Source organism: Melanerpes formicivorus, unplaced genomic scaffold (assembly GCF_026170545.1).
Source record: "Melanerpes formicivorus ecotype bairdi unplaced genomic scaffold, bMelFor1.0.p_v2 SCAF_16, whole genome shotgun sequence".
Classification (NCBI taxonomy): Eukaryota; Metazoa; Chordata; class Aves; order Piciformes; family Picidae; genus Melanerpes; species Melanerpes formicivorus.
The window spans coordinates 9,364,509-9,383,368 of NW_027142368.1; the positions used below are offsets into that span (position 1 = coordinate 9,364,509).

The window sequence follows — 18,860 nt, forward strand, 5'->3', positions numbered from 1 at the left end:
AATGAAAGCAGCAGCAGTATTTGCTCATGGATCTGCCTATAGCTCACAGTGCTACCCTAAATTCAAGCTGTTTGGATGTCTTCTAAAGGAAACGCTTTGTTTGCACTGCAGGTGTGCCGATGTTATCTGTACAACCCAAAGGGAAGCAGAAGGGCTGTGCTGGCTGCAACCGGAAGATCAAGGACCGGTACCTGCTGAAGGCTCTGGATAAGTATTGGCATGAGGACTGCCTAAAGTGTGCCTGCTGTGACTGTCGTCTCGGAGAGGTTGGATCAACTCTTTACACAAAAGCAAATCTCATTCTTTGCCGCAGAGATTACCTGAGGTAAATATAGGAACGTACCGTGGGCTCTTCCCAAAGCCTTGCAGCGTGCTGCCAGTTGTTTGTCTTTCTAAACCTCCACTATGAAAACATGTACTTGTGCATGGACAGCCCTGCCCAGAAGAGGTTGGACTTTCTCCCTCTGTCTAAGCACGTCTTTTTATTTGCACTCAATGTATTTTGTTGTCAGGGAGGTGGAATCCTATTTTCAGGTCAAGTTAGAAGGAAGAGGACATGACTTTTTACTGTTATGAACCAACAAGAACAAACAGTGCTTACTGAGAAAATTAGGAAAAGACTGTTAATTCTTCTTGCATAACTTTGATGTTATGCTCCTGCATATTAACCAAGACCTGACCAAACCTTTAAGCTTTGCTTTTTTCAGTGATAGCTTTCAGATAGACTCCTAGTGCTTATTTTGCGTAAGGTTCCTCCCAGGAGACTCTTGTCTCTTCCCTAAGTAAACAGAGCAAAACACTCCAAAATTACAGATCAACTTCACATTTTTTTCTTCTCGAGGAAGTCTGCAGAGACCATACTAACTCTGAGTTAGAACTAACCTGTCAGTGTGTCTGTAATACATAACAACACATGGGACTTTTTTGCTTAATGTGTGTGGAGATTTCGTACAAAATACTTTAGACAACCAGCAGTGACTTTTAATAAGACAGTAGGCCTAATGCAAACATACTTATGAGGGGGACACTGCAAGGCACTCCCAAATTTTGCTTTGTTTTTCCTTTGGAAGACTGTATGTGTGTGTTCTGTGTATGTTCTCTCTTTTTGCTTATTTCACTGATAGCATTTCATAGTATCATAGTATCAGTCAGGGTTGGAAGGGACCACAAGGATCAGCTAGTTCCAACCCCCCTGCCATGGGCAGGGACACCCCACACTAGATCAGCCTGGCCAGAGCCTCATCCAGCCTGGGCTTAAACACCTCCAGGGACAGGGCCCCAACCACCTCCCTGGACAACCCATTCCAGGGCTTCACCACTCTCATGGGGAAGAACTTCCTCCTCCCCTCCAGCCTGAATCAACCAGCAAACACATCTGAAGCAAAACCAAAACCAACGCGCTGCTTTAAGATAGGGAGGTAAAATGCCATCTAACCTTGCATTGTCCAGAGGCTGGCTAGATTAATCTCCATGATCAATGTAAAACACATACCTGAAAATCTTCAGTAAATGTTTTCTTAGTAAACTTTGAAAGAAACAACTTTCTCCTTCTAAAGATGAGAGATTAAGCACTGAGACAAAAAGAAAAAAAACAAGTCTCTTGGTGGCCACATGGAGCTGCCACTTTGCTTTTCAGCCAGGCAGCGTGTCCTGCTCATACCAAGGGAATTTGTTCCTGTTTGAGCTGAAACTCTCCAGGGCACGCATGAAATGTCATAGCTGAAATTCTGTCACACATGCAGCAGTTGTGGATCCAGACCAAGTTAAGTGGGATGCTTCCCCAAAATGTGAGGAGCTTGGGCAAGGGTGGAACATATCTGAAGGAGAAAAGACAGGACAAGAAGCCTTTGTAAAGGTGTAAAGAGTGCAGTGAGGAAAGAGTTTACTATCTTTACTGTCAATGAATAGTTTTTGTACCCTGCATATCTACTAATGCCACAAGTCACTTGCTCTGGAAGCGTGCTTAGTCCTGTCTGTGCTAAGCTGAATAAAACTGAGCTCCAGAAAGTTCTGTAACACACAGATTTCTACCCTCAAATTAGCATTTTGATTCTTCACTTTCCCTCCTTCAGCTCGGCTGTACTGTTACTGATGTGTCAATGGAGAATATAACAGCTCTTGATCTTCCATTGCTGAGATTGCATTTTTACCTTTTCATCATAGTATCACAATTGGGTTGTGCTGGGTACCAATCACAAAGAGTCTCAAAACCTCTCAGGAGAGCTTCTTCCAGGAATCTTCTTCCTTCCAGAAAGCACAGCCTGCATTATTTTCTGGAGTATTTCTTTGTTTTACGTTATTTGTATTTTTTATCTTGTTTGCATCCAACTTGCCAAGCGGTCCAGATCTCTCCATCAGTCATCCTCCTCTTCAGGATCTTGTCATTCGATTACCAGTGCTGTGTTTGTTGTTTGGTTTTGGTTGGTTTCTTTATAATCTGACCTAAAAGCTGGATATTCAGCATTATCCTACATGTTACAGAACCCTATTAGAAATATTCAGATAGGTGGCGATCCCCGTTTACATTTGCTTTGTGAGACCTATGAGCTACCCCATGTTTTGTCCATTTAATGAGCACTGTATTGATTTTGGTTTGTTCTGGTTTCATAACAAAAATAATGTGCAGCATCAAACCAGACACGTTAAAGTGCCAAAGGAGAGCAGTACTGATGCTATTAAACTTAGAAGGACCTTTTTATCACTGCAGCTGCAGAGCGTTTCTTTCTTTCCTTGGTTTATCCTGAGACTGCTTCTTTGAGGGAGATAAAACTTAATTTGTGATCTTCTCACTGGCCCACAGATGACACAGCTTTTGGGGGCACACTCAAAGCCTGTGCTGGAACATGGGAAAGAAGCCAGGTGTTGGAGACCCCAGGGAATGGCTCGTGTCCCATCTTTGAGAAGAGAGGGAATTCATTACATTGAAACATTGAAGGCAACAGTTGGGGCTGGTGTTTGACCATGGCCGTGCGGTTTCTGGCACAGCAGCAAAGTGTGATCTCTGAAACAAACTTATGCTGTGCCAGGAAGAGGTCTCATAGCCCCTCTGCCTCCATTTGTTGGGTTAGAATAATCCCCAGCCCACCAAGGATGAGTCCATTGCTATTTGTACAGCATGGTTACATTGTAGAGGGAAGGCTTAGGAGGCCTTCAGGTTAAATATTTTTCCCCTGTCTGGATTTAGTCTGTTATTGAACCTTTAATCACTATAAATATCTCTCACCTGTTGTTTTTTTTTTGATGGAGAAAACCATATAATTGTCAAATCCCAGGAAATGTGACCAAGATTCAGGTAGGACGGAATAATATTAATCCTGTAACACAGTTGTTAACTAGCTGTTAACACAGTTGTTAACTAGCTGTTATCCAGCTTTACAGCTGGTTCATGTTAATAAGTAAATTTAGATTTATACTGGCTTTTTGGAGGTTCTGCTAAACTCCTCATGCCAAAAAACCCTCTCAGGGTTCTAGGATGGAAATCAGAGCATTGCTCTGCAGTACCATGTTTGAAGGAAGTGTAAATTGTTGGGGTTTTTCGGTTTTGTTTTGTACTTTAAAACATCTTCATAATATTTCCTTCTCTTTCAATTGTAACTAGTAGTTCTATTAATTGAAGGAACTAACTTTGCCATCACCATTTTCTCTACTGCCTGTTCACTCCTGGTAGTTTGAATTTTTCTTCGTGGGGAATTCCCTATTCCCATCATTATATAATTCCTTCACTAACAGATTTAGAGCCTCTTTCCATATCCTTTTTACCTCTTCAAACAACTCATTGTATTTGTTCTACTGGTCAAAATTTAGCAAAATTCATTCCTAAAAATAAGTTTTCATACTTCACACAGTACTCACACCATAAAGGAAGTGCTTTATCTGGAGTACAGTCAAAGCAGTTTGTTGTTGGCTACTTCCTTTTTATGCCTTTGAATAAGAACAAGGTGAATATTGCACTGATATTTAGTAGGTCAACCACCGTGTCTGATTCTGTACCTGTAAATCATAGAACTATTAAAGTTGGAAAAGACTTCTAAGGTCATCAAGTCCAACCATCAACCCAACACTACCATGACCACTAAACCATGTCCTAAAGTGCCATGTCTACACTTTTTTTTAACACCTCCAGGGATGGTGACCCCACTACCACCCTAGTCAGCCTATTCCAATGCCTGACCACTCCTTCCAAGAAATTTTTCCTAATACCCCATCTAAATCTCCCCTGGTGTGACTTGAAGGCCATTTCCTCTTGTCCTATTGCTAGTTACTTGAGAGATCAACCTCCACCTGGCTCCAGCCTCCTTTCAGGTAGTTGTAGAGGCAGAGAATGTCTCCCCTCAGCCTTCTCTTCTCCAGACTAAGCAATCCCAGCTCACTCAGCTGCTCTTCATAAGGCATGAGGAAGTGCAAATATATGCATCTTTCATAGCTGAAGTCTAAAAGGAATATTGCTGTGTAATGATCAGGAGGAGAAATCAGTATTTCATTATCTGTTGATAGACCAATGTTTCTTAGGATCTGGTTGTGATTGTGTCATTTAGGAACACGCACTTGCTTGTGCGCTGAGATGTGCTTTCTCCTCCTCTTGCTCAGCCCCCACTTCCAAGCCTGCAGCAACTTGTTCCTCCCTAGGGCTGCACAGACGGAACCCCTCAGCACCAGGCATCAATGTGCAGCTGCTTGCCTACAGACAGCCAGGCCTTGGGGAACAGTTGGGGCAGCTCAGAAATTCAGCTGAAATGCTTGTCAGGGTCTGGGACCCTGCTTGTGCCACCCCTCTTCTGGACAGGTCTCACTGTTCTGGGGAATCACAGAATCACAGAAACATTCAGGTTGGAAAAGACCCTGAGGATCACAAAGTCCAACCCAGAACCCTACTCTACAAGGTTCACCCCTAAACCATATCCTCAAGCACCACATCCAAACCACTTTTAAACACATCCAGGGTTGGTGACTCAACCACCTCCCTGGGCAGCTCACTCCAATGCCTGACCACTCTTTCTGTGAAAATTTTTTCCTAATGTCCAGTCTAAACCTACCCAGTCATAGCTTGTGGCCATTGCCTCTTGTTCTATCATTAATTACCTGGGAGAAGAGACCAGCACCAGCCTCTCTACAACATCTTTTCAGGTAGTTGTAGAGAGCAATGAGGTCTCCTCTCAGCCTCCTCTTTTCCAAACTAAACAGCCCCAGCTTCCTCGGTTGGTCCTCATAAGATTTATTCTCCAGGCCCTTCCCCAGATTCATTTCCCTCCTCTGCACTCACTCCAGCACAGGCACTGGGGACAGGGATGTACTTCTAGGCTTGTGTCCTCAGTGCAGGGCAGAGTGCTGGGACAGGAGCATGGCTGACTCCTGCCCTACTGCACGCGCTTGGCTTTGGAGCCCTCTTTGCCCACGGTGCGGGCAGCGCAGCGGGCTGTGGGCCGCCTGCACCGGTCCTCAGTGGGTCTTTAGAAGCAATCTTTCAGATGTATTTCAGGAGCTGCTGGCAGACCACAGCCTGATCATTTGTTTCAAAAGATAAACTGTCGTCATTGGTTGTGAAGGAACATTTGTTAACCTTCACATCTCATAAAACACTTTCTTGCTCATTTTTTAATCATGAAAGATGAAATTGGATCTGGAGTTGTTATCCTTGCGGTATCACCTCAGTCTCCAGCTGTGTCTAGATGTATCTTTCGATACATTTCATCAGAGCAAATAGATTTACCATTTGTTTCATAATCGCAGTTCCAGCATTCCTACCTCTAATTATTTTTGATAAGCAAATGCTATTGAAGAAACTGCTTCTGGGACAGCTGAGCTTAGCATGCAGCTCGGGTGGCTCCTCACAGCCCCCACGCAGCTATGTGTGTTTGTTCCTAGGCGTAATTAAACCTTCACCAAGCTCCGGTTCACAAGGACGGTTTGGGTGTTGCATCAGGATTTCCCGGGAGGAACTGACAACTTAAATTTCACTGTGAAGTGCTGATGAAGAACATGATTTTCCCTTTTTACTCAGCATGGTGCCCTCACATGAGCAAAGGCGAATCAGGCTTGCTTTGACAGGAGCAGAACTGTCGCTTCTGCAGGTTTGATATGGTGGTGTTGGGAAAGTTTTTCATCATTTAAACTGATTAGGGCCTTAATTAGACTCCAAAGAAAGCCCCAAACCCACATTAAAAGGTGATGGCAAATCAGTAAGTGAGAAGGGCTTTCCAGGATGCCCTGATGCTATGCAGTGGATTTGATCCACCATCAGTGGATTTAATAGAAATGCTTTCCACCCAACTTCCTGTGTTTTCCTGTGTTGATCAGTGCATCATGGGATTGCTGCTGCTACCTGAACATGGTGTCAGTGCTACTGGCAGGAAAAGGAGCCCTGTGTACCCCATCAGGACTGCCAGCCCCTCAGCACTGTATTATAGAAGTTTGAACTCCATCCTAGACAGCTCTCAGTCCAAACAAGTCAGCTGCCCAGTACTGGGGTTTCTAGTTCTTAGATACTGGTTTTTGCTCTGCTCTGATTGCCCCAGCAGGTTTGCACTGTTAGTGAATTGCTTTGGAAGCCCTTTAGATGAAGCATACTGTACTCAGCAAATGTGCAGGGCTTAATTTTGTTGTGGGATGTGAAAAGTGTTCTTGCACAAACATGAGTGTCCAGCACAGGAGAATGCAGGCAAATGCCTGCCTTCTAGTGGGCTTCCCCAGGTCAGTAACAAAGGCCCTAAGCCAAGCCATTAAACCACAGTTGGATGTGTAAGCACAAGTCTTCAGGAACCACATGCCACAGCTAGTAGAATTTAATTCAATTTCCCAGAGACATCACTAATACTCTGAATGCAGCTTCAGCCTGCAGAGACTGCAACCCATTTGGAGCAGCAAGGAGTCTTTGGGCTTTTCCCTGCTGGAGGACTGCAGCATGCACTGAGAGCATGCCCTGCCTGCCTTTCAAGGGACACATTTAGTGTGAGAGGCAGTATAAATGCAGCATGGCTGAACAAATGATATCCACTTAGAGCCTAAAAATGTTGCTAAATTGAAGTGCTGTTCTTACATCTCAACAGGGAGCGTCTTGCACGCTATGTAGGGTACCCTCACTTCTGCACTTGGTATCTGTACAGCTATTAATGAGGATTAATTAGGCTTCAAATGCAATGTCTTGTCAATGTTGCTGTGCTGTATGATGTTAAAGCACAGACCTTTTTTTCCTCCTTAGTACTGGGTCCAGGAGTTTCTCACAGCCCATGCCTATCAGGATAAACAAGGAATGCTCGGTTTGTTCATTTGCTCTTTCCCCCACTTCATTTTGTTCCTTCTCCATAACCTCCCACTGAGGAGGAAAGCTCATGGGGAATAATTCTGCCCAGCTGTGAGACACTAGCACACCTCTAGTGATTTCAGCCTTGAAGTTTTCTGAGTGCTGTTTTTAGACTCTCCTAAGAGGACATTGTTGCATGTGTGTTCATGTGTGCCAGAGGCAGCCAGGATGGGGTTTAAGGTCAGTGGCTTCAGTTATACCATAAGAACAGGTGGGGCAGGGATGGAGGTCTTGGACTACTCCTACCTGCAAAGAGTTTTAACCCCACTGTAAATATCAACTGAAAATACAGAGGGAGGGACCAAAAAAGTAAAAATAAGTGAACATTTGGATGTGTGCTTCAACTGAAAACAGATGCCCTTGAGCAACCTTGAAGTTCACACCCAGTAATCTCTGAACTAGTGTGGTCACTCGACCAGAGGGCTTGTTTGTACTGCGTTGGTTCAACTCCTGCTATACCATCCATGAATGGCAAACCCTTTGGCATGCACAACGTAAATTCTTTAGGATTGAACTTGAAGGATTCATGAAAGGACAGCTTGACCAACTTCATTAGTATCAAAATGCATTTCCTTTCCTTCAGCTGACATGACTTCCCACTGCAGCACTGACAGCAGTGTCCTGCCCAGGAGGGTGCAGTGGCTAGTATATATTTACCATGCTGGAACACCTATTGCTAAGGCTTGCTCTGAATATTACACAAAAGCTGATTGTAGGGCAGCTGTGAACCTCGAGTCTAAAGTTGCTTTTAAGCTTATTCTTTTTATCTTTTTAAGTGATGCTCAGGCTTTCCTGCAATTACTGGCACATTCGGTACTTTGGGCAAATCAGACTTGTAGCTCAATTCCTAATACCCACAGATGGGAAAAATACTGCTTGCAGGTTGCTAAGAGCCCTTTTCACTGGGGGACTAGTTAGATGTTTGTTTCAGATGCAGGGACAAAAACCTTTTCTTTTCATGACATAAAGCAAGTCATGTTCCACAGTAGATCCTGATGAGGCTAGGAACTAAATAGCATCAGGCATATGGGGAAGGAGGATGGGAAAACTGGATAGTCATTAAGGTCCCTTCCAACTCAAGGCCTTCTATGATTCTGTGATGATTCTATGAAAACCTCTTTCATCTACTAGATGGAGATGATGTCAACATGGGCTTTGGTAGCTCTTCAAAAACTTACATGTACAGATAATCTGGATAGACAAATACAGAAAAAAATATGTAGCTGGACATAGTATCCACAAATGTAGATATTTCTCTGCAGATACGTGTGTAGTCCTCTTTCAACTCATAATTCTTACCTTATAGTGTTGACAAAGCCTTTTATTTTGGGGAATTACCAGTCTCAGCTCAAGTGTTTAATTTGAACTTGTCTTATTCTTACATTGTTCACTACTGCTCATTATTCCTGTGTGCCTGTCTGGCTCCTTGGGTTTGTCTCCAGTAAAGTTAACATTTCCAAAATTTTCTTTCTTTCTGTGGAGGGAAGATTTTCTTTCTCTTACTCAGTTGCTAGCTGCTAGCTAGTCAGACACCAAGCTAGAGAGAGGAGAAGAAATGGGGACTCTTTCTTGTAAGCAATGACTAGTGGTGGCAGGAACAGGCAATCAGGTTCTCAGTTTAGCCACTCTGCACATTTTGGTTAACAGGTGCTAAACTTGATGTGTCCATATGAGATGTTTCATACTGTTTTCCCTACAATAAGGACCCTTTACCATCCTTTTTTTCCCCTCAAAAACCTGCAAGAAGCTGTGCCTTTCCTGCACTTCGAATTCAAGTGTGTTCATAGAGCTGGTGAGGTCTGGGTCATCATGCAGAAGACTAGTCTTCAGCCCAGGCTACATAAGTAGCATCCTTTGGCAGTTGCTACCACTTCCAGGAGTGCTCCCTTCTTTTCCCATTAATTCATTTGCATTCACTGCTGCTCCTGGATGCCAATTAGCTTTAATTTTCACTATATACACTGACATCAATGGCCAATGAGAACAGTGCGTAGCAGGGTTTTTAGTGCGCCTATAAACTACACAAAATTGTCCTTGGACAAACTCCTGCTTTTAGACTGGCTGACAACAATAGACATGGTTAAGTTCAGGCTAAGAGCCATTAAACATAATTACTACCACAGGGTAAAAGTTTAATTGTGCTAAATTTTAAATCTGCATAATCTATGCTTATTTACAGGCTGGCTGGATCTTCCTGTTACATAAAGGGGAAATAAATCTCTACTTTAAAATTGTTGCCTTTTAACTTCAAAGGGAGATGAAAAAAAAAAGAACAAAAAAAGGGGGGGTTAGCAGAAGTGAAAACCTCCCATCTCAAATCTTGCTGTATTTCCAGCTCCTTTTATGCCAATGGCTCCAAGCTGGGACATAGATGCTGAGCACCTTCTGATACGTTTTCCTAATGTGCTTTAACTCTGTGTGTGTGAATGTGCAAGAGAATATTGCATCTGTTCTGAAGGTGTCTGGGGGACAGAATGCATGGGGGGTGATTTTAAATTTAATCACAGATGGGGCTTGAGGTGGAAGATTTTCCTCCTGCTCCTTGTCTTCTCTTTCTCCTCTGATAATACTAAGCTCCCCACTTCAGAAAGTTTCAGCTCAAGTGGCTTCTGGGTAAGCAGGTATCAGAGGTGGCATGTTTTTAGCAAGGAAAGAAAAAAGACAGAAGTCTGTGTTCATTTTGCTTTTTTCCTTCCAGCAGATTAAAAAGAAAACAAACACAAACCATGTTCGCTGATCTACAAGTTCCAGCGTAGTTTTGGAAGCATGGTGAATATACAAGGCACTAAATCACTCCCTGAAAAACAGATTAAAATTAGGAAGTGCTAGAATAAGTGTGAAATGTTCATCTGTTGGGAAAGGGAGGGTATGGAGGACTGTGAAACTTGATAGAAGAGGAGAAGATTAGCATGCTGACTAGCTGGAAGCTACGTTTATGTAGACATTAGACGGCAACACGATTTCAGCTGGACAGAACACATAAGCTTCAGATCTTATGCAAACGGTCAAAGCTGTTTAACAATTGGTTTACCCCTAAAACCCCTGACAGGAGACAGGTGAATACGATGCCAAATACATTTTTCATGTTTCTTAAGCTAACTGTTTAAATAGTTAAGTGAACATCTGTCCAAATTTCCCCATCATTTCCATTTAGAAAAGTCTCCTATTTGAAGGCTGAAGAAAAGCGCCTGCTTAACAATGCAAATGGTGCTGTCTGGGGCCCCTTTATTTTGTTTAATCTAGATTGAGCTCCACACAACTGTGATGCTAATGAATAATGGATATTTTATACTTGTGCATGTAGCAGTGCTGGGCACAGAGCAAATCTAGGATTAACCTCCCAGTTTCCCTGCCTAACGTATTGGACTCATTTTTTTGAGTTTGCTGTGACTTGGGTACTCTAAACATGGATTCCTGAGTATACAGAAAATGGCAAAAACCCAGCAAAAACTGTCAGGTTTTGCTGTGCCCCAGTGAGGTACTGCAGAAGGGGGCAGCTACATTGGGGGAGGGAGGGATGTTTGTGTTAAGGCCTTGATTTGTGAGCGGGTGCTGAATGAGAGCCAGGGTGTAGCAGGGTGGAGGAGACCTGGATGCTTTTCAGTGCCACGATTTTGCAGTCCAGGCTGCTGGCCTGGGGCAGCCAAGCACTGTGCTCAACTGCTTCCCCTGCCACCCTTGCCTGTGGGAGCAGGAGCAAGCCTGAGCCGAGCCAGTCTTGCAAGGAAACAGGGACTACCCCCTTACTTATTACATGGTCTGAGTTTGCTTGCACAAACTATATAGCTGGAATTTTACTCTGCCTTTTAACTCTCATATGATGAAGTTGTAGGGGAAGAAATTTTGCTACTCCCTTTGTGATTTTTCTGTCCTGTACAAGAGATTCCATTTGGTTTGGATTGTTAAGCTTCCAGGGTAAATGAGGTTCTGTCTCTTCATAGGAAGTCTTGGGGTTTTCCAGTCAGGGCTTAATGAAAGACCATTGGTATCACTTCTAATGAAAAATAAGGGTAACCTTTATTTTTATAGCTGAAGAGCAAGCTGACTTTGGTAGCATGGCACTGTGGGAGGGTGGGAGACTCGTGCGGAGGTTTCTATAACATTGATGGGTGTTTTAATTCACAATTACTGGCCAGTAATAATTAATATTGATTAGCTTGGCAAATTGCAGGTTTAGAAATTGGTTATAGATTTTCCTGATGCTTCTCATCTGCGTGTTGTGGAATCAGCCAGAACCAATGGCTTGAAACAAACCTTGAGCCCAAATCTGTCTGCGGGCAGCGACGCGTTGCACACACAGAGCTAATGGTCAGCAGGAATCGTACGTCTTGAGGCTCACCGCCCCAAGAATATTATTTTTATCCTCTCCTCAGCAAAGTAACTAACCACATGCACACTGACCACAGCCTGCAGCAAAACTTGGGTTTGTTGGCCTGTTGATTCGTGCCCTATCTGGTTCATGCGGCTTTAATGTCGCAGTGGTGTGCTGGCCCCGGCACGTGCGGGGGTCTGTGGGGACATCTTGGAGAAGAGGACCGGGGGAAGGATGCTGCAGTCTTGGTTAAGTCCCCGGTGGGAGCTGTAACAGCAGCAGACATCTGGGGAGACAGATAGTGAAAGCCAAGACAAAAATGGCAAAGCTTCCAGTGCTGAAGGGCTGTCCTCGAGGACTGGGGAGCTGAAGTGGAACGGCTGAGCATGCTGTTCAGGCCGCGGTGGAAGGGCTTAGCTGGCTCCCGGGAGGGACGCGGAGGCTGGAGGAGGGGTGTGCAGCCAAGGGAGGAGAGTTTCCTCTCTGAGATGCCTTGCAGATGCTTGTGTACTATTCATTGCAAGAGAAACTGTTCTTTCTCATTTCAAACAGCAGGTAAGTGAGGTTCTTCCTGAGCTACGTCATAGCACTGCCTGCTAGGGTTGGCAAAGTTTTCTGCATCTTCTGCATCCCCCTGCAGATGGGGCAGGCCCATGCAGAGCAGCTCCCATCACCCACCCCACTGCTGCAGAGGCCGGTAGTTTTTGACTGAAATTTTGTGAGCCCCAAAATAGTGCTTGGAGTGTTTAATGCTTTTCTCCATTAGACAGCAAATTAGCCCTAGGCTCACAAACCAAATGAAGTTTCATCTCGACAGTCGGAGCCTGCACACCAGGCAGTTTTATCCCAAGTTCCCGCACACTGGTTGGTCAGTGAAATGGAGACTGCAACTTCTATTTATTGGTGCAATACAGTATTTGATACTGCTAATTACACTTAATTAGTCCTTCCACCATTTAATTAAAATGGCTTCTAATGATTGTGCTTCTTTGGCAGGCTCTTTGGTACCACCGGGAATTGTGCTGCCTGCAGTAAACTGATCCCAGCCTTTGAGATGGTGATGAGGGCCAGAGATAATGTTTACCATTTGGACTGCTTTGCCTGTCAGCTCTGCAACCAGCGGTGAGGACACAGTTGTTATACACACAAACACAAACCAATTTATACCTTTGCCTGCAAAATAGGAGAAATGTTTGATCCACGCTACCTGTCTGGGGCTCACAGCCTGCTGGTGTGGCTCAGGCTGGTTTATTAGGCTGAGCTGGGTGATACATGTAAGTACCTGTAGTGCCCTTACTGCAAATCCCCTTGGAGCTGGTGGGAGTTGGAGGGACAAGAGAGATCACAGAGACTGCAGATCTGGCTGTGGCTGTACGCAGCACAGCTGCTGCTGAATAAACCAAACTGCTTCGGCGTCCTTTCAGGATCTGCCCTTTTTGCAGAACACAGATGACAGAGAATGGACCTCCTCTGGCAAACTGATGTTATTTTGCTTAAATTAAGTTTCTAACAAGCTCAAAACTGGAAATGGCAAAGAAGGACAAAGAGAAGGGACAAGAAGGAGAAAAATACTATAGATCAGCTGTTTCCAACACTAGGAACAAATCCCCTCAGTTGTTGTATAATTAATAGGGGATCTTGGTATAATTTTGAGTGTATGTCTGCAGGGTTTTACCTGGTAGGAAATGCACTTCAAGGACTGTAATTAAGGAGAACACACAAAGTTTTCACTTGGGCTGCTTGTCACCAGCTGAACTTGGGATGGCTGTGAAAAGTCTTCCCAGTTTTTGGCCATTGTATGCAGATGCAATGTTGTCTTCTGATGCATCCATCTTTCTTTGTCCAAGAAAGTGATTGTTGTTCTTTCTGCTTGTTTAGTCAGTCTGTGGTGACTGCCCAGGGCTCTGCTGGGGTTTCTGTTCCTGATTTGTAGTTGTGTTTCCCAAAGATGAAACTAGGAGGCGATGCTTCATCCTGTGTGAAGGTGTGAGAGAGATGACAAAGTTCATGGGAAAATGCAAAACCTAATTCTGCAAAAGTCAAGCTAAAACCTTGGCTTAAAATTTTGTCACTCACCTTGAAACTAAAGTCACAGTGGGGTCTCTTGAGTAGCAATACATGGTGTGAATGTGGATGCAAACCCCTCCCATGTTTCCCACTGAACTTGGGAAAGCATGCAAACTGGAGTCAGATTGTCCTTCCATGCCCCCTGATAGTGGCTTAGTTCTTGAGGATGAATGGGCTTGTGGTGGCTGGTGCCTGAGCGTGGAGGAGAGCCATTTGCAGCTCAGGTGGCTTTACTCAATCCCGTTACTGATGGTAGAGGTGGTGTTCGTTGGAGGTACAAAACTCCTGCGAGTACTGGTGTGTCCACAGGCAGGGTGGCAGTGCCGAGGCGGCAGTGACATCTAGTGGCTCCTGGCCTTGGGCTCCTTTCTGGAAGCCACACTAAATCTTTTAGTTGCCCACTGTTTTTTTGCCACTCAAACACACTCCTGCAACAGCCGTGATTCTCCATCGGCAGTGTATGGCTGTCTGCAGAGCCAAGACCTTCCCTCCCCAAGACGGGCTCTCCACATAGCTGAAAGTTGCTGGTGGTTGGTAGGGTTCGTCTCCAGTGTTGGAGAGTTGCAAGGTACTGCTGGGGCTCAGCCCTCAAGCTCAGCTTTCTGCAGCATGCTGATGAATGCTGGCCAGGAGGGGGGTGCTCCTAAACTCCATACTGATGTTAGGGCTTGAGCATCTCAAACGTGTCTTCTGGCAGAAGCAAGTCAGGGCTTGGGGCTGCACAGGCAGGAGTGCTGGGTTGGCCTTGGAGTCTGTTGGATGAGTATTTGAAATCAAATCCCTACTTTACCCTGGCTTCTCTCACAGAAAAGCTTAGTACTGCCTAGTTTTCATTTTCAGGAATTTCCTTTATATGCCACCCTGTATTACAAAGGCTCCAAAGCACCTCTCCCTCTTCCCTCTACAAATGCCAACACTGTTGCTGCACTCAGTGCAAAGTGTGGTCCTACTTTGCCCTTAAAACAACCTCCACGCGCTGTCGCAGCCTGGCAGGAAAGCACAGGTAATCCCCGTTCTGGCAGAGTCACGCTTTGATGCACAAAGGATTTGCCCAGTTTGGGAGGAGCAGGGTTTCTCTGAAAGATGGGCTGAGCAGACAGTGTAGAGCTATGTACAGATTGTTATTTTTGGCTGAGATCTGAAGGCTACAAACTTTTATGGTTTATCCTCTAGAGATTTTAGCCTGAAAGGGCAGAATGGAAGTGCTTCTGTAACAGATAACATTGGAAGGTGAACCAAGAACTGAGCTTAAGTAACCCTAAAGTCAAAATTGCAGAGGTGCAAAGCTAGTCCCAAATTGGAAACCCCACCTGAAACCCCACCTTGTTTTTCAGCCATTAAAAAAATTGATTTTGGGGAACTTTCTGTAGCTCCCTTCCTTCTTGTCCTTCTATAGCTAGACTGTGTAGAGTGTTAAATCCATCAGAGCAGAATCTCTAATATTTTTACAGTGTGTGCAGTGTTTTCATTAGCTTCATTCTCCGAAACATCAGGTTTGCAGGAAGTCCTACAACACTACTCAGCCTACTGTGCTTTCAGCTGTTGTAAGGTCAACGTTGCTTGTCACAATACCGAAGAAAAGTTGGTCACCATTGCAGCTGGCCATAGGTCAGCATTTACAGGGTTTGCAGGAAATTCAGCTGCTTGCATTGCTTTATCTAAAATGGGGGTTTGTTCTGAAGAAAATCACTCTGTGGAAGTGGCAGGGTAGGTTCAATGCCTGCCTCTCTCTGCTGCCAGCTGAAGCTCAATCAGCCAGATGGGCTCTGCGGTAGACAGGCTCTGAGCATGGGGCTGGCAGTGCAGCCCCACATCTTGCTCCGAAGAGAACTGCAGGCTGGGACATGTGAAAGGTGAAAGTTGGTGGAAGTTGCCCTCCTAAATCCTCTGTCTCTAGTAGATGAATCATCTGGAAAGGTCCCAGTTTACTGCTGGTTTTGCAGGACTGGTAGGTAGAAAGAAAAAGCCACCTTTCCAGTGAATCAAGGCCTTCTCCCAAAATTTCACAGGGTCTCAGTGTACCCCTGCTGTGCATTTCAGCTCCCATGTATTCACACACCCTCCCCCCCACACCCCTTATTCTTCAGTTCCTCCTTTGGCTGCTCTAGACCCAAAGTGGGTTTGGCAAGAGGCACTTGTTGATGGTGCTGGTGGCAGAAGTGATTTTTGCATTTCTCTTTCTGGATATTTATATTGTTCTTAAGGTAGGGATTAGTAGCAAAAAGCAAGAGGCTGTGTCTGTTACTTAGAGTGAGTAAACCTACTGGTGGGGAAGGTGGTGGTAGGGAGAGTGTGTGCAGTACAGTTTAGCTTAGAAGCTGTTATTGTAAATTGAGTTTTCACAACTACTAAAACATTGGTCCTGCTCTGGCAGGGGGGTTGGACTCAATGATCTCCAGAGGTCCCTGCCAACCCCTAACATCCTGTGATGTTGATGGAAGGTCACCAGTGAAATCACATAAACTGAGAACCACCTTCCAGTTCTGTTTGTAGCAACTTGACAAATTAGTCAGCTTATTTGTTGAGCTGAAGAAAACTTGCACCCCTGTCAGCTCTAAAACCATCACTCCTGTTCTCGTAGCAGAATATACCTAGTTTTATGGAGATGCAGTGCCTTAAGCTGCCCAACTTAGAAATCTAGAAAGCATTTTTGACAAGCAGGAGGGCAATGTCCTTGTCAAAGCTCTGCCTGTGAGCAGAGTAAATGGGCATTTGAGGTGTGCTAGGTCTCATGAGGATAAGGTCATCTCCAATGGTCTTCCTTTAAAGCCCAGTAATTATTTGGCCTTTCCAGAGGCTGGTACCTACCTGTTCCTCTGGGTTCAGTGATGCTTTTTGGTGCAGTGCCTCTCTGCTTTAGGGATGTGGAGCTGATCTAAGATTTGGTGCTTGGAGCAGGGAGGCTCAAGCCCTGTGCTCTGGTCCATCCTTGCCCCACTAGTGTGATGGACAAAAACCAGTCCCTGAATTGGGTGCAAAGAGCATTATTTGTTATCTTAAGAAGTAAAGATTAGCTTCTAATTCTCCAGCAAGCAGGAAGGGCAAAAAAGTTATTGGCTGTCAGTTCACACCTCTCCAATCTTATATGTGGAACTTTTTTGACCTTAATAGTCAAATAAAATTGTTAAATATCACAAGCCTCTCTGTCAACTTCCAGACAAACAGAACAATTTACATGGTATATAGAGAGCAGTGCCCTTCGCTCAATGAAGATAAAGGTTAGGAGTGCAGCCACCAGGAAATTTCTATTTATTGTTCGGCACTGTACACAAGGGGGTGAGGAAGGACTTAATAGCCAGTCGTTGCCTAGAAATTAGTGTAAATACTGCCTCACCCCAGGGAGCCCTGGAGATGTGGATACCAGCAAAAACTTCAAATAGTCTCTGTGTAATATGGCCTGTTTGATTTCCCGGTTGCAGAGCCAACATGTCTCGTCTGCTGCAGGCATAAATCCTTTCACTGCTCCTGGCCTCATCCCACTGCTGGCATGGGACCTGAGGGGACCAGGACATGCTCCTCAGGCTGCTTGATCCAGCCCTGGCTTGGGAGCTGAGCACCACCAGACTGGGAAAGGAGACAACAAAACCCCAGGGCCTATGCAGGGAAGGGGAGCTGGGGAAGAAACATGTGGGCTCTCCCAGGGTCCAGCACGACCAGCAGAGCTGGAAACTAAAGTCTGCCTTCAGACCCAAACAATCTCCTGTTCGTTCTCTTCTAACCTCTGTTCATATTGACACCCGCTCATTCTTTTTCTCTTCCAGATTCTGTGTGGGAGACAAGTTTTTCCTGAAGAACAACATGATCTTGTGTCAGATGGACTATGAGGAAGGGCAGCTGAATGGGAGCTTCGAGTCCCAGGTTCAATAACAAACCCTGCTTCGCTGAAGCACTGTGGGATGGGCGCTCGGCCGCACGAGCAGCGAGGGTGCCTGTCAGCTTGCCTGCAATATTTTTTTAACTCTTGGTCCAGAGAGGACTATATACATTGTAGTACTTTCCCCCCGCCCCCAACACAAAGCAGTTACAATTTTAGATGTACAGTTGTGCCTGCTTAGCTGAGCACTGCATTGCCTGTATGTTTGTGAGTTTTTGGGGTCTGGGGGAGGGCTCTGTACAGTCTGTTTTCTGTATATAAACTGGAACATTTATTTTATGACAAATGTAATGCAATTTTATTACTGGTGTGAATTAAAAATTATGAATGTTTCCTGGTCATCCTAGCTGTGGTTTGTTCCCCGTGTGGCGACAGCCTCTGTTTCCTGTGCTTGATGTTGAGCAGGCTGGTAGAAATACACATCCCTGCCAACTGCCTGGAAAACGCAGAGGCAGGAGCTCTCAGGCAGAAACTGGGGTTAGGAATGCTGCTGCAGACCTCTCTGAACTGTGTGGAAACTTGTGTCCAAAACCCCACTGTGTTGTGCAGAGGAGGGAATGAGCCGTGGGCAGGGTGATGGCTGGGAACTGTTGATGGCACTGGGTCTCGCTATGGCTGCTGGGCTGTGCTGAACTGAACTGCTGGCTGAGAGGCCTCTTGCTTTTCACCTCTGTCCATTCAGGGCATTTCCGTAGCTAGGAGTGCTTGTTGGCCAGCTGGCACGGTGTTTCCAGGCTGGGCTGCAAGGAACAGGCCCCTTCCAGCCCTGCTACAGGTGTCCAGGCATTGAACAGAATATTAATTTCAAGGCTTTAATAGGCAGTGGGGTTTTCCTGCAGGGCATCACATGTGGAGGTCTGAGCTGCTGCAAGAGCTGGTGTCAGGGTTCAAACATGAGCGGGCGCTAAAGCAGCATCCCTCTTTGCAGCTCTTTTTGCTTCCTCTGTGCCAAGTGCTCTGACCTCCCACGTATGGAAAGTGGTCGGATTTGAAGCATCTCCCAGAGAAAAGCTCTGAACTGTGTTCCTGCTGCGATGCTCTGTGCAATGATTTTCAAGGTTATGCAATTTGTGTGCAACCCACTGGACTGCACCAAACAAATTTCTTGTGTTTTGTCACTTTAATACAGCTCACTAGTGGCTCTAAAGGACGGCTGCAATGCTATTTATTTTCTTTCCTTGCCTGTTTTTTAGGTTTATACCCTTTCCTCTAGTAACTAGGCACTAAGTACTTTTTTTCTGCTGTGACTTAATCAGTTACTGCTCTTGGGTCATGTGTGTGTTCTTGGAATTGCAAATACCAAATGCCGT

At 45.1% G+C, this 18,860-nt stretch overlaps 1 protein-coding gene across 4 annotated transcripts in view; it reads left to right on the forward strand.

Moving 5' to 3' along the window:
* The window catches only part of LMO1 (LIM domain only 1), a 64,013-nt gene extending 46,122 nt beyond the window's left edge, over window positions 1-17,891 (forward strand). For all 4 annotated transcript variants that reach the window (XM_068148038.1, XM_068148039.1, XM_068148037.1 and 1 more), the window contains 3 exons: window positions 112-325; window positions 12,606-12,731; window positions 17,438-17,891. In XM_068148038.1, coding sequence (XP_068004139.1) covers window positions 112-325; window positions 12,606-12,731; window positions 17,438-17,543 — 446 coding nt within the window. In that variant the 3' untranslated portion in view covers window positions 17,544-17,891. The remainder of the gene's footprint in view (window positions 1-111; window positions 326-12,605; window positions 12,732-17,437) is intronic.
* The last annotated feature ends 969 nt before the right edge of the window (window positions 17,892-18,860 follow it).